Here is a 15,048-nt window from a genome sequence, read left to right on the forward strand (position 1 = left end):
GAGCTTTTGTCACAAAGCAATTAATCACTCATTTAGCCACTGATCTGTCCAACTCACTCACTCATACATTATACACACACATGCACACGCAGACAAACAGTAAAGAGAAGATGATGATGATGATAAGAGAATTGGGACCAATTATTTATTGGATACATATTAGCCCTATACATTCATCAAAGTGTGGCTAAGTCCTAAGTGATATAGAAAAATCAAAGTTTACCCTCATTATTATCTATGACATAATCCCAGTTACATTTTTACTATACAGAGGAAAGCAAAGCTAAATTTGTCTCAGTTAATTTTAGGCTTCTCTCTCCAGTAAAAGCTGAGTGAAGTTTTTATTTAAGATGTGATAAAAGTGACTTATTTTAGTGATTCTCACACATAAATGATTCTTTGCTGTGGTTAGACCTCCTACAATTCGCCACAGTGGATGTAGCCGTGCGCGCTCCAAGTTTAGTGGCACGGGTGCGCGCACAGCTATATCCTGTGACCGAAAGCATCCCGACTTCATTCACCCAGGAGATCACAGAAAGTGACACCCAATGGGCTTGCAAGCGGAGAGTTGTTTTATTTTTTTATTTTTTTTGCCTTCTTTCATACATTGATGCGATTTCATCAATGAACCCAGCAGGACAGATCTGATTATTGCTGGAAGTTAACATTTTAAAGAGCAACGATAAACCAGCCAAAGAGTAGCAAGATACCCAACAGCTGCAGGACGAACCAACGGGACTTTGACGGGATTATAATGAGAACAAAATGATGGATATTGTGGGGCGTGTGAATGACAAAGAAAGGTTTTCCTGCTTTTATTTGGACACCTGTTCTTCTGATGCCTAAACGAGCTACAGGACATCGATATGTTCTTCATTCGTTTTGATTGTTTGATGAACTTTTCTTTGTAATTCCGACTGCTCTTACGCTGACCACTGGTTATTTTGGAAATCCATTAAGTGACTTTCACTCACAGCAGGAGTAGTAAAAAAAAGCTTGGCTCGTCACTTTGAACATCATCCTGTATAACTTGACGCACACAGCACGTTCTTTTTATCGAAATCTTTGTGGTGACCAGAGTTTTACCGAGGGATGTTTGTGGGCTCCCGAGAAGAGGGAGCGACAGCCCGGCTCCTGCAGTGGACCTCCGCCTCGCCCTGGTGCCAATGCAGTGGATCTGAGAGGAGATGAGAGCTGCCGTGTACCACCTCCTCGCCGGCTGTCTCTGCCTGTTACGCGCCGCTGCTGAGGTAAGCTGCATGGCAGTACGCTGTGGTTGATGTTGCTGCTGCATGCAAAGAGAATTACTGCAACAGTAATTCTCTTTGCATGCAGCAGAAACATTAAATTTAGCGCTGTAATTACGCACAAACGTCTTTCTTGGGCGCAGATAGACAATCCTTTTTTATAATGAATGCGACAAAGTTCGAATCTCTGACTTTGTAAATCGGAAATACTTGTTTTTTGTTTTTCTGCATTTTACACACACACACACACACACACACACGGTTCTTCATGTCTTATAAAACGACTCATAAAGACTGACTTTATTTCTACAGGAGTCTCCACTCCCCCGGGAGCTGCTGGAGCGACTCTCCCGTAGCGAGATACGCAGCATCAGCGACCTCCAGCGGCTGCTAGAGATAGACTCCGTAGGTAAAGCACTTCATATGATACAACTCTCACATGCCCGCAAACGGGATTAGTGAAAATGAGGTTATTTCTGGAAAAAAAAAACTATCTTATTATATTACATTTGTGCTAGGAGCACGACAATGAAAACAAACAGAACTTCTAAGCTGTTCAGCATTAAGTGTATGTTAACTTAACATTTTAGAAACAGTAAGCCCTATTGTGTTTTATTCTTGCAATTTATTAACAAAAATAAATGAATATCATACTGATTGATCACAAAGTTAGTGCTGACAAATAACAGCGAATAGAAGCTTATGTGGGCCTGTCTGGGCTGCTGTTCCCTCCCTGTCTGTGCCTTGAAAGCCTCTGAATGAAGCATTAGTTGTATCTGGTTCAATGCACAGTAAGAGGATGCTGTCCTCTTGTCTCATTACTGGAATGCCTCACTGGATGTTGCTATGAGACAAGCAGGAAGTCTTGCGCTTCACATCCTCCATGAACTCTGAGACAGAGGTAAAATTATGCTTATCAGTAGTTAACTAGAAATAAGCTGTTGCTTTGCGAAGAAATGCTTGTTTTAAAGGGCAATCCGCCAATTTCAACATGTTTTCACTGTGTTTACTGGTCATGTGACATACAACGCACTAATGTAAAATCAGTTAAATGTGGTTTGTTCTGGCTCTTGAGAAGCTCTATCAAGTCCATAAATTACGATTTCACATAATGTGAGCAGGGTCATATCAGTTGCACATCATGGAAACTGATTTAGTGTTCTGGTGAGTTTGACTCATATGAAGGCCTTAAAGTCAGAATACCTGGACTTCTTCATGAAATTACATTTTTGTGCCATTTCCTTGCAGCTCAACAAAATTATAGTAGTGCAGTTTTAATCCTTTAAGGCTATTGGCCTTGGTTTTTCCAAGGGGGGGGGGGGGGGCAGCCTTAATCATTGAGGTGAGACAGGAGGAAACAACTGTGGCATTAAAGAGACTTCATTGCAAGTCAGATTCTAAATTCCTGCCACACAAACTTCCCTCCGCTCTGAACTTCTCGTTGGCCTTGAAAAATAGTTGATTCATTTTTTAATGTCCACAGCTCTGAGCAGTGCCACCATTAATCCTGGCATCATTGAAATGCAAATGTCGAGTGTGATGGCTCCCTGGCTTGGTGGGGGTCAAGTGGCTCACTTCATTATGCTCTTGTCATGCCGCCCATTATTGGTTTGAGAGCCGGGCCCGCTGGAAGGCTGCTGTGTTGCTATGTATAATTCATGCTGAAATTCCTGCATGTCAGGGCGAAGAGACACAGAGAGAAAGAGAGAAGGTGGACTCTGTTGTGTTTAGGACGCACAAGAAGTAGCATTGTGTATAAAGGCAGGCGTGTGTGTTTGTGTGTGTGACTGCTTGCACACACACAAACCCAGAGATTTGTGAGGTTTATTATTTAGAATCAAACAACCCTGCTGAGTTATCATTGATGCTGATTTCCGGGAATCTCCTCTTTTTCCCCTGCTCTTGAACAAACACACATAGACACACATAGAAGTACACAATTGACAGACACAAATGCAGCTTCATATTTATGGGCTGAATTTGTCTCTTGATATTCAGTGGTTTGGCAGTGCTAAGCGTTGAAATGTTTGATATGTTGAATTTGCTCGATTGACCTTTCTTGCATTTCATTATCTGCACACAAAGACACAAAGGCTCAGTTTAAAAACCTGGAGGTACAGTAACTCTTCTCTTGTTAAATTTCAAATCATCACTTAAAATAAAATGGAATAAGCAAAAATAGACTTAATTCAAAATGTATTCATTTGTTTCATTTTAAAAAAATAAAAAAAATTCAGTCAAAAAACAGAATGGAAGCATCTCTAGGAACTACACATTTACATGTTTTGGATGCAATGAGATACAAGCACTTGTTTGCTGGCCAGATATATATTTCCCTCCCCCACTTTCCAATATATTAAATATAATATAAAAAATCCAACAACTTATTTTAAATATGACCTTCACATCCACTCAACCTTTTGGCCAATTGTATGGTGGTGAGAAAGTGTAGAAGGTTTGAAGTTTCTACCATATGTTTTCCATCCTTTGTCCCAGAAAGCCTTCATAGAAATTGGTAACCATTGTAAAAATAAAAGAAGCTGTTTGTACCGGTGACATTTAAGCCCTGTTTCCACCAAGTGATCCAGTCCTGTCCAATATCGATCCGGTTTGGTTTGGTTTGGTTCTGTGCACATTTATTAGTGTTTCCATTGTTATAAGTTGGGAAAGGTACAGAAATAACCAATACGTACCTTCTTATTTTTTTGCTAACCTTCTGTTGGGGTGCCAAGCGTACCAATCAGATATTAAAGGGTGGAGCTAGACACAATGCAGTCTGTTGATTGGTCAAAAGAATCATCACTTCCCCATTGCCAGTGGTAATAAAGGACAAAAACAGCGTGCCATATTTAAATATCTTGTGAGATCGAGAGTCATTTAATATTTGCGACTAACATCTGCTCCACGGATGATGCTGGACGTCCTCCATTGTTGCCCAATTTACTGTCTTGCGTTCTTCTTCTTTGTTGGATTTATTGGTGTTGCGCTGCTTTGATGTCACGCTATTATGTAGCTGACGCAGCTACTGCCATACAGCTTACACCCCGTTTACCAAGTAAGGATATGGTTGGCTGTGGAAACTCGAGCAAGATCAGGTTTTATTGTACCAAACCACACAAAACTGTACTGAACAGTGTCTACAGACACTGTAGAGAACCTTGTGCATGAGTGTAAAAGGGGCCGAACAAAGTGTAAGTGTTTGACCACCGTGGTTGGAAAAACGATCTTACCTTGTATATGAAGGCCATGATGATTCTTCAAGAGCCTTTTAATGTGGTTAGAAAACTAAGGTGCTTAAAACAAGATAACTAAAATTATTTCAAACATACATATTCCCTCAGTCAAAGACAGCATCCAAACAAAAGGGGAAACAAAAACTGCACGGGACTTACATCAATACTTATCTCATTCAGACAGAAATTCAGTTTGGTTTGTGAACCAACACATTTGTTATTTCAAAAAGTGTTTCAAGTTTCTGGAGGGACAAGACTCTTAATTCCCCAGATCTCTCAATGCTGACAACCCACAAGTGACCTCAGAGTGAACTCCTGGTGAATCAGATTTAAAACGTGACTGATATATTCACTCACTGGCTGTGTTTTTCACTGGCTGCACTTCTATGCAGTGAACCCGTTGACCTACTGACAGATATAAACATCAAAACTAAGTTAGAATAACCTGGTTAAGCCATGCCCTCTGATCAGGAGAGAAAGAGATGTCAGTAATAAACAACTTACTGCTGCACGTAAACATCCTGTTATGGGTCAGTCGGTCATTCGTCTAGATGTCTTGATAACCAGATATTTCCTCATTTGCCCTCATTTAAACTAAGTATCCTTAAAATGAAGTGGTAGCTTTGATGGCATTTTATGGATATTGTTTGATTTCTAAGAGTGTTTTATTTTTTCTTGTCTTTCTTTCTTCTCTGTGGATGTTAGGGGATTTTGGTTACATATTTTGAAGCCAGAATTTCAACTTAAACAAGAAGTAATCAAGCATGATGACAAAATGTTAAAAAATAAGGTTTTTTTTACTAAAACATCTATGCTCCCATGAAAAGAAGCTCTTAACTGTGCTCACTTTCAAAGAAGTTTGTATGTCTGTGTGTCTGACAGGAGTCTGGGAATATTTATGAATAGTGTCTTGTTTTTCTACAATGAAAGCATGTGACGTCTCAATGCACACGTGCTGTTTTGTCTTGATCCAGAGAACGAGGTGATCCAGGAGACCAAACACAGCTACCACAAGGACTTTTCTCACAGCTTCCCTGACTTGAAAAGGGCACGCACACACACCAGGAACAGGAGGAGCACAGGTAACACACACACACACACACACACACACACACACACACACACACACACACACACACACACACACATGCATACACACATTCAAGGTCTCCAAAAGAGTAACACTTAGCTAAATGTTCTAATTATAAAATGAAATTAACAACTAAATGTTCCAATTAATATTAATACTTAAACCTGTTGAAAAATGGCTTTTGATGAGGCCAAAACTTGTTTTGATATGTGTTGGTAAATGGTTAATGGACCTGAGCTTGAATAATGTTTTTCTAGTCTTCTGATTACAAAAGGCACTTTTGTAATGCAGCGAGGTCACCAGAGGGTGCTATGTAAAGTGTCCATCAGTATTAACTTATCCACTCATACACATTCACATGCCGCTGACGCAGCAGCATGATTAATTTGGGGTTAAGTGTCTTGCACAATGACATTGACCTTCCATTGAAAGATGACCTACTCTACCACTCAACCACAGCTGCCCATGAGACATTAGGGCACAACTTTAGAAGAAAAGGTTGCTGTTTTCAATTAAGATAGTTTAACCTCGGGTGGGGGACTCATGTTACCTGACTCTGCCTTCGCTTCATTTATAGTTGTTTATCAGGAGAAAACTGTCGCCCTCCATCTCTTTCTCTCTCTCTCTCTTGCTTTTTCTCTCTTTATGTGTCACAGCTGTGTGAGCACAGAAATACTGGATACAGGGCCGGCTCTAGCCATTTTGGTGCCCTGGGCGAGTTTAAGATCTGGCCCCAACCCCCCTAGTAACATCATCACCTTGGAGAAAATTAAAGAAACAATTCTCAGTAATGTTAGATTAGCAGTTTTATCTGCTAGTATAATTCATATATTGGCTGATGAAATGCAAAACAGGAATTCAGACCTGACGATTAGATCTGAGCTTACTGTAATGTGCAAAGATATCTGGACATCATTTGGCCTTTGAGGGCACAGCCCAGACCTCAGGAGGGGGGTCTTGGGGATTCTCCCCCAGGATTTTTTTGAGGGAAAAAATGATTATGTAATATTATTAGCACTGATTATCTACTATTATCTGCCATAGCGTGTATTTAGTCTCTCAGCATATCAACATGCAGCATTCCCACTTCAAATATTCATTATTAGTAGAAGAGGGGGGATTAATTCCTCTAAGAAGCTACAACTTCTTGCAAATTGCCTTTTTTTCAATATCATTTGATAATCTTCTTATCCATTTATTTCAACGTCTTTTTAGTTTTTAATAATTTCAATATAACAATAATCAACAGTGATATTAACAGTAAACATATATGTTTTATCTCTTGTTATTTGTAGGTATCCACTGAATGAAGCCGTAGCTTGACGCTCCCAAAACTCCTTTCTTATGTAATTTTCATCCAAAAAATCCACAGGACCGCACGATCAAAGTTTAAACGTTTACTTAAACAGAAATTAACAAAAACATCTACAGGTTAGTCCAAAACTATACAAAGAGAGAGAGATAAGGAGAGAGGTCAAAATACTGTATGGCTCCACTCTAAGCCCAATTAGTCCACAAGCCCCTCCCCCTCCCAGATTTAATGAACAAAAATTATTACATGCACCCATACATTTAACATGATGAGCAATGAGGCTCCTACATTATTCATTTCGTTAAAATCTCTTTTGATGTGTGGTATTTTTTTTAGTTGAAATATTGGTATAGAAAAAGAACGCTTAGATTTCACTATGCAGCGATAAATAACATCAAACAAGAAATATTCAAATGTTTTGTTACAAATAATGTTTTTAGTTTAAATTTAGTTTCCAAGTTTCCACTATTCCCCTAGCGCTCCCTGCTGACCCCCTAGGAGTTGGGACCCCACTTTAAAAAACATTGGTCTTGTCTATCAATATATACTTTCGATCCAACCTAACTCGCCATTAAAAGTCTATAAGTAAATGTTTGGGTCAAAGTGCTCTTTCCAGCCAACTTTTTGTAACCGTTGACCTTTTTGTTCCCTGCACAGTGGTGGAAGAGGCCTTACCTGCATCGTGTAAAGTACGGACAGCGATCTATGAGATCCCCAGGAGTCAGGTGGATTCCACCTCAGCCAACTTCATAATCTGGCCGCCCTGTGTGGAGGTGAAACGCTGCACGGGCTGCTGCAACACCAGCAACATGAGATGCCAGGCGGCCCGAAAGTATCACCGCACAGTCAAGGTAAGGAACAAAACTTATTTCTACTGGGATCGTTTCTGGATTAAGGCATGAACATTTGATGAACTTTTTTTTCTTAAGAACCGTTAGAAAGAAATATGGCTGATGAGTTATGCATTATGACCAGGTTCTTGCAATCGTTTTGAAATTTGTATCATACAAACTTAAGTTTAACCAGAAATGTTATTGTATTATTATTTTTATTTTTATTTGAAAGCCTGGGATAAAGAATAAATCTGACCACCGATAAGCTTTTGAAATAAACTAATACAGAGATATAGTTGTCATGTAGGCATCAAAACCCTAATATGAAAGTAAAAAATAGAAAGAAAAGGAGGCTGTAGAAGAGGCATCACTTTTATTCTCCCTTTTTCAACATGTTGGCAATGGCATACTCCCTGTAAACACCAACAAGATCTCTATAAACATTAATGAAACGCCTTAGGTAATTGTCTTTTAGTGCCACAGACCTAAACACACACAAAAAAGCTATTGAAGGCACAGAGAATATAAACATACAACCACACAACCACTATTTACTGGAGATATTCCCTTCAAGCCTGCCAAAGACTGTTACTCTCGCTTGCTTGACCATTGTGTGCCAGATAGTGTATGAGTTGGTGTGTGTGTGTGTGTGTGTGTGTGTGTGTGTGTGTGTGTGTGTGTGTGTGTGTGTGTGTGTGTGTGTGTGTGTTGGATTGAAAGTCTGGCAGTGAGTTCCTTTAAGAACATAATAGCTTCCTTTTGATTTCTGCCAGAGCTGGAAATAAGACTCAGTAAAACCGATTGGTTCACAGTCACAATCTGCCAACTGGGAGCTGACCCAAGGTGTGTGTGTCAGTCAAAACTCTCTCCTTCCAAACTTTCCTGTCTCCAGCTCTCCAATCAAGGCAAAAATGGCCTAAAAATATACTTAAAAAAACCATGAGGTACTACAACTCCCATGAACCTACACTACTTCACTGCATTCTATTAATATATATCTGGCCACTAGGAGCCAAAAATGACGTACACGATACACAGACTTGGATATTCATTGTGCTAATATGGGCAGGTTTATGTGTTGAATATATAATTACGGTCTGCTAGTTTTCCGTATTGTTTGTGGGTTCAGAAACATCCTGTGTTTGTACACAGCCGTAGCTCTGTGATTCAGAAACAATTCATTGACAATTTCTTGTCATCCTCCTCTTTGTCTAACAGCCATAAAAATGGCTTCCTCTTAAGGGCAGGGTTGGAAATTCTGGAAAGCTTACAAGATTTAAGTTGTAACATCTCCCCAGGGCGCCATCTAAACCCGCCCCCACCTCTCGGGGCTTCTTCGAACGCCACGCCCCCCACACACATTCACAAGCACCGCCAGATCACATCTGCTCTGGCAGTTGTCACCGCCACCGCTAAAAAGCTTTATGAACGTTGAGTCTAGTTTTTTCTCTTGCTTTATCACAACATCACTGGTAGACTGGGAATACCTCAGGTGGCGCTTGAGTGCGGGCTGGTGCACGGCAAGTGCAGAGTATGCACAGGGAACCAGGGAGGCCATTGATTGGTTCTTTCTATGCAGATATCACAGCAGTGATAGTGCGGGTCAGCGAGGGGTGACTATTTTTCTTTATTTTTTCAGAGCACTTGATTTACTGAATGCTTTCGCGGGGAAGACCATTGTAAAGAATATAAAAAATAGTGTATGCTGGAACAAATATCCAACTCTACCTTTAAGCTGTTTTGTCAATGCACTCCTGAAAATTTCTAGAAAATTTCAAACAGGCTGCCCCTATAATCTTCCTGAGCTGGTTGTTCACACAAGAAGCATTTTCATACCTCACACCGGTAGCTTGCTTGCCGTCTATTGTTGTACTTCCGTTGCAGGATAGAAACATCACCACACCTTTCTGCTGGCTCGCTGTGAATTTTCCAGAATATTTCCTCGTGAGATCTCACATCAGCTCACCCTGACTTCACACTGAAAATGTACCAGGGGTCTGGCAGGAAAAATCGGTTAAGTCGGAGGGAAAAATGTGGCTGTTTACAGTCACACAGCTCACCCTGAAAACTTCAGAAAGCTTTCAGGGGTTTTGTGCGTGTCAAAGCATCTTTAATTGGTACTACCTTTGGCAATTGGACACTTCAGATTGTATAATATTGCTGTTAAGTTATTTACAAAAGGTGTCCTAACAGCACATGACCGTTAGATATCGTGTTGTATCGGCGCTTGCTGTCCGCATCACATGCGTTAAATATTTACTTCTTTACTTTGTGAATTTCAGTTTCCCCTTGCTCGTCAATACAAATCACCAAATGTCGTACTGTTTGTTAGGACATGGTGTAAGTCTTACCTTGCAATGCCCCTCAATGTATTTAGGAGGCGGAGCTATTGAAGGAATGCTAAGGGGAGCAGTGTATTAGTTTGGCTGTTGAGTTCAAATTATCAACACCCCCACCTTTAATTTCACATATGGACCAATGATTTCCATCAATATTTTCAGGAGTTTCGAAGTGTTAACGCAACAAAATACTAATAATGCAAAGAGGAAAAAAAAGACAATAGCAACAACAATTAAATAGGGTATTAAGAAGAGTGAAAGACAGGGCATTAGGAATAGACATATTTGTGTGTGTAGCCAGAGGTTGAGAAGTGAAAGGTTGAAGAAGAAAAAGAGACTTTGATTCGCTGTGCTTTGGCCTGCTGATACATCCAATCTGAGATGAAAGGACTCGTCCCTCGTCTGCTCACAGAGGAAATCAAAAATAAAGTCACTCACATGTGCTGAGATCCAGCGTTCAGAGGGTGAACGCTCTCAAGTGCAAGATGTATTCACACACAGCCGTAGGGGAAATGGCAGCGCTAAGGTTTAAGTGCTGTGTCCATGTGTGAGACATGAAGAGAGATATAAAGATACCATTAGCATTAGCATCTTAACCTTGCTGCGGTCATGTCAGTACTTTTTGCACAAAGGCTTTTGTTTCTTCGCTGATCTTCCTCTGCGGGTTTTGGTCTGAGTCTCAGCTTGAACACTCTCCTCCTTGCTTGTGGACTCAGCTTCATCCGAGGTTACGCTGACGACCTTTGCCCCTCGCCTGGCTCTCTTGGCGGGCTGAGCTTCGACTGCTGCGTCTGAGAGATCCTTCTCTCCAGCACTGTTGGCATCTTTTGACATATTTTTCTTTCCTGCCTCAACTTGGTCAGCGAGCTTTGATTTCCTACCTCATGTGTTAGAGTGAGGGATGAGGGTCAGCACAAACCAGGAACTGTTCTGCTCCTCAGGAAAAAAAAAACTATTATCACCTCACCTTTGAAACTCATTACTTCAAATGAAGGAGTTCAAGTATCTCTTGGTATTGTTCAAGTGTGAGGGAAAACTGGACAAGTGAATGGCTGAAAAAAGTCGTAATGGACTGTCGGGGGTCGGATTCATGCAGTGCAAGACAACAAGAAGCTATGTCCCAAAAGATTACATATAAATAAAATAAACAGAATCTGAATTTTATGATTGAAATGTATTATTCAACATCTTGTATCTCGATTCTTTTGAACAAAAATCAGGCAAAAGTTACCAGGCCACAACATGAGACTCCAGTAAGATGATAATAGTAGACTTATCCAGTATTTAACCAGTGCTGACATAAGCAGCCCTCTGAGAGTGTCTTCTTTTGGCCCTGTCATCCTGAAAGCTCATAGCCCATTGTTGCTTTAGCAGCTTGGCTACTCACCTGAGTTGAACCTCCCGGGTTGCGGTTTGTTAAAGTTTGTGCTTGGCTGCCCTGAGTCTGTTCAGACTTGAAGCAGAGGGACTTGTGCAATCAGACGTGACTCAAAGTCTGGGTTGTTAGCATTAGCGACGTGTGTGTCACAGTTTACAGAAACCATGTTGATACTTACATTCATGGATTTCTATCTATGAGTGTGTGGACTGAGATAAACCTGTTGCTGTTTCCATTCTATGACATCCAAGCAAGTGCAATGTGTGTTTACACAAAACACATAATGCTTCACTTAGGGCCTGTGAAATTGATTTTCTTGGCAGAGTTAATGTTCAATTTATCCAAACAAGAGCAGACTCACCTGTTCGTCTACACAGCTACATTCAAATAATGGCTGCCATTTCTGAATAAGAAACTTGAAAAAGGAATTCAAGGGCTCCTGCTGTATTTTCATGTAATGTTGCACTTTTAAGCAGAGAGATTATTTCAAATATCCTTGCATGCCAACAACCACTTTTTGGAAGTTGAAATCTGTAATTGATTGTTTAGTAAGGATTGATTAGGCCAGCCTCCTTTTTTCACTGTGAGTCTGTCTAGCTGTCTGTTCTCTCACACAACTTGATTTATAAAAACAATACAAAACAATAATCAAAAAAAGGTCTTCCAATTCAGCAAAAAATTCAACAGAAAAGGGGGTGCTGGATAGCATAGCTGTTATGTCCTGCAGCCCCCCGCGTACAGAGGCGTTAGTCCTCGCATGGCGGTTGTGGGTTTGAATCCGACCTCCACGGCCCTTTGCTTCACGTCATTACAGTCTCTCTTCTCCCAGTGTTTCCTGTCTCTCTTCAGGTGTCCTATCCAAATAAGGTGAAAAGGGCCCAGAAGTTTAACGGATGTACATCCCCTCAAGTTTGTGGAATGAAAAACACATTAAAAAAACATTATCAGCTAGTTATTTCTCTTTTTGTTTAAAAACGGGAAGACAGTGCAAGTATCAGACAACACAAAGCATGGTGATGTAGGACTGTACAGATGATTAAAAAAGTAATTAGGTGTTGTCATCTGTTTTGATTTTTAAGTTACCCACTTAATCTCTTCCACTAGGTTTGCTCTTTCGTTTCTGATTCAAAGAAATTCTGATTGATTAAAAAAAAGAAAACTCCTGTGAGGAAAGGAAATTCAGAGCTTCACCAGCCTGATGTTGCCAACCTTTGACTGGATAATGTTTAGCAACATTACAATTCAAACCATGAAGCATAAGCAGAGTGAATCATATATTGGTAAAATCCTTCATGTGACTTTTACTCTCTGTCTTTCTCTACAGGTGGCGAAGGTAGAGTACGTGCGACGGCGTCCCAAGCTGAGGGAGGTGCAGGTGAAGCTGGAGGATCACCTAGAGTGCATGTGCACCAACAAACGGCACATCAACCCAAACACAGACAATGGTGATTTTACAGCTGTGTGTGTGTGTGTGTGTGTGTGTGTGTGTGTGTGTGTGTGTGTGTGTGTGTGTGTGTGTGTGTTAACTCATTTATCATGTGAATCTCCTGTCTCCAAGTGTTTGTTGACACCAATAGAGCTGATAAGAGATCTGAGCTATTTATTGTGTTATTTCCTTTCCTCTTGAATAAGTCATCCCTCAGGGTAACACCAACCCCCCCCCCCCACACACACATACACAGACACACACATACTCGCCTACAGGCACACATACTCGACACAGACTCCTGACTCAGACAGACGGACAGACGCCTGTGCAGCATGGAAAACAAATGTGATTATTTCTTAAATGATATTTTGATGTGTCTTGGGAACAACTATTTGAGGGCCAATGATGCAAGTCAGTCTGGTGGCTAAAACATGCGTTTCAAATAAGTTTGTTTTTACATATAGGCTACATCAAGTATAAAAAAACCATCAATTTATACCTTTATTATTTGAGGCTTATAAAAAAAGACACAATTTGAAAAGCTGCAGGTCAGCAGAAATGAGTATTTTAAGCATGTAACAGTTCAAGAAAGTAAGTGTAGGGTGTGAAAAAGGAAATATATTGAAGGTAGTGTTTCCACATCATCACTCGACTCTTCTCTCTCTCAACAGGCATTAGGTGAAGAGAGACCGGCAGATGGGAGAGCGGAGGACAGAAGGAGGAGGATGACCAGAATCAGAAAAAAAGACGGAGCACCTTCAGCCTCTTAACAGCTCCATTACAACTTCTGCCACCCAGTGACTGTGCAACGTTTGATGGGAGTATATTTTACCCTGTGATGTTTGGGAGATTAAATGGAGGATCACTGACTGCCGTGGACCTCTTTTGTGCTTCGAGAAGTTTATTAAAAAAAAGGAGAGAAACGAACTTACCAGTACATATGCTGATAATGCAGAACACTGGAGGACACGAGGTGCATTCTGGGATATTAAAGGACTTATTATCTGCATCTTGTGTCGTTGGATAAACGGCTCAGCGACTCAGATTAATAACTGTGTGGAATCCTTACTAGAAACCATGACTGGGATTAGGTTTTTTTTTACTCCAAGATTTACTCTTCCTCAGACCAACACTCACACACACATGCACATATATCTTCTTCATTTTTATAACCCATCATTTTTTATGACTGTTTGTTTCTACTTCTGGTATGTTATCTGCATAAAAAAGGAAGGAAATATCCTCCTGACATGTTAGTGATACTAATAAACTATTTATGTAAAAAAACAAAAAGATGAGTGTGGTGATCAGAAAAAAGCCTTAGAGAAAGAGGTGATATGTCTTAGTTTGAAAGAGAAAGTGTACAGGCTTCTGTGTATGTGTGTGTGTGTGTGTGTGTGTGTGTGTGTGTGTGTGTGTGTGTGTGTGTGTGTGTGTGTGTGTGTGTGTGTGTGTGTGCGTGCGCGCTCTGAAAACTGTGGAATATCAACATCTAACAGGTGATTTGTTACAGAGAAAATGTTATTCCAAACGGGAGCTGAGGAAATTACAGTTCACCCAAGATAGGCAACTGATCTCAGGGGTGACTTCATCTCATGACTCGCACATGCTGGACGATGTGGAGGGGAAGGTGACCTCATGTCAAAACACCACACATCCGTCAGCTGTTCACACAAATCTCTTTCCCTCTCTCTCTCTCTCTCTCTTTCTTTCTTATCCACTTCTCACGAAATAGACACAAATGTATCATTCATTCAACCCATTTATTGAGTTCTATCATCAGGACAAAAGTTAAAATGAGCAAAAAAAACCATCCCAAACAGCCTCAGCTGCACTTTGTTTTTTGTGCTCAAAAGAAAAGGCAAAAAAGATGCTTAAAACTAGCTCTATCATCATCATGTCAGCACCAACACTGTAAGCTTGATACAATTCTGATGTTAGCCTTAAGCTCAATGCACAGGTGTGGTTAAATACAGTCATACAGAACTGCTACATGGCTGAGGACTCTTTTATGCACACCAAAGAAAGTTGGAAGACCGACACTTTATTTATCCCAGAGGGCAATTCAGTTCCACAGTCCACCCAGACCATGCCTACATTTACAAACAAACAACAGATTGAGTATGTCAGAGACAACGAACCAATCAGTACTTGACAAAGACGAGCACTGGAAAGGTGTTGCCAGAA

The 15,048-nt window shown here is 40.6% G+C and overlaps 1 protein-coding gene across 1 annotated transcript; it reads left to right on the forward strand.

Moving 5' to 3' along the window:
- Positions 1-501: 501 nt before the first annotated feature.
- LOC132987377 (platelet-derived growth factor subunit A-like) lies at positions 502-14,268 on the forward strand. Its single transcript, XM_061054405.1, has 6 exons — positions 502-1,250; positions 1,560-1,656; positions 5,455-5,562; positions 7,540-7,733; positions 12,757-12,877; positions 13,533-14,268. Exons 1-6 carry the CDS (start codon positions 1,188-1,190, stop codon positions 13,541-13,543), a joined length of 594 nt encoding a protein of 197 aa, XP_060910388.1. The 5' UTR covers positions 502-1,187; the 3' UTR covers positions 13,544-14,268.
- Positions 14,269-15,048: the final 780 nt, after the last annotated feature.

The sequence above is a fragment of the Labrus mixtus genome, chromosome 2 (genome assembly GCF_963584025.1).
Source record: "Labrus mixtus chromosome 2, fLabMix1.1, whole genome shotgun sequence".
NCBI classification, from domain to species: Eukaryota; Metazoa; Chordata; class Actinopteri; order Labriformes; family Labridae; genus Labrus; species Labrus mixtus.

What these genes read in the sequence shown, in the direction of transcription:
- LOC132987377 (XM_061054405.1), top strand. Translation starts at nt 1,188, where the DNA reads ATGAGAGCTGCCGTGTACCACCTCCTCGCCGGCTGTCTCTGCCTGTTA. An exon ending in GCTAGAGATAGACTCCGTAG is followed by an intron (nt 1,657 to 5,454) that starts GTAAAGCACTTC and finishes GTCTTGATCCAG; the next exon opens with AGAACGAGGTGATCCAGGAG. An exon ending in CAGGAACAGGAGGAGCACAG is followed by an intron (nt 5,563 to 7,539) that starts GTAACACACACA and finishes TTCCCTGCACAG; the next exon opens with TGGTGGAAGAGGCCTTACCT.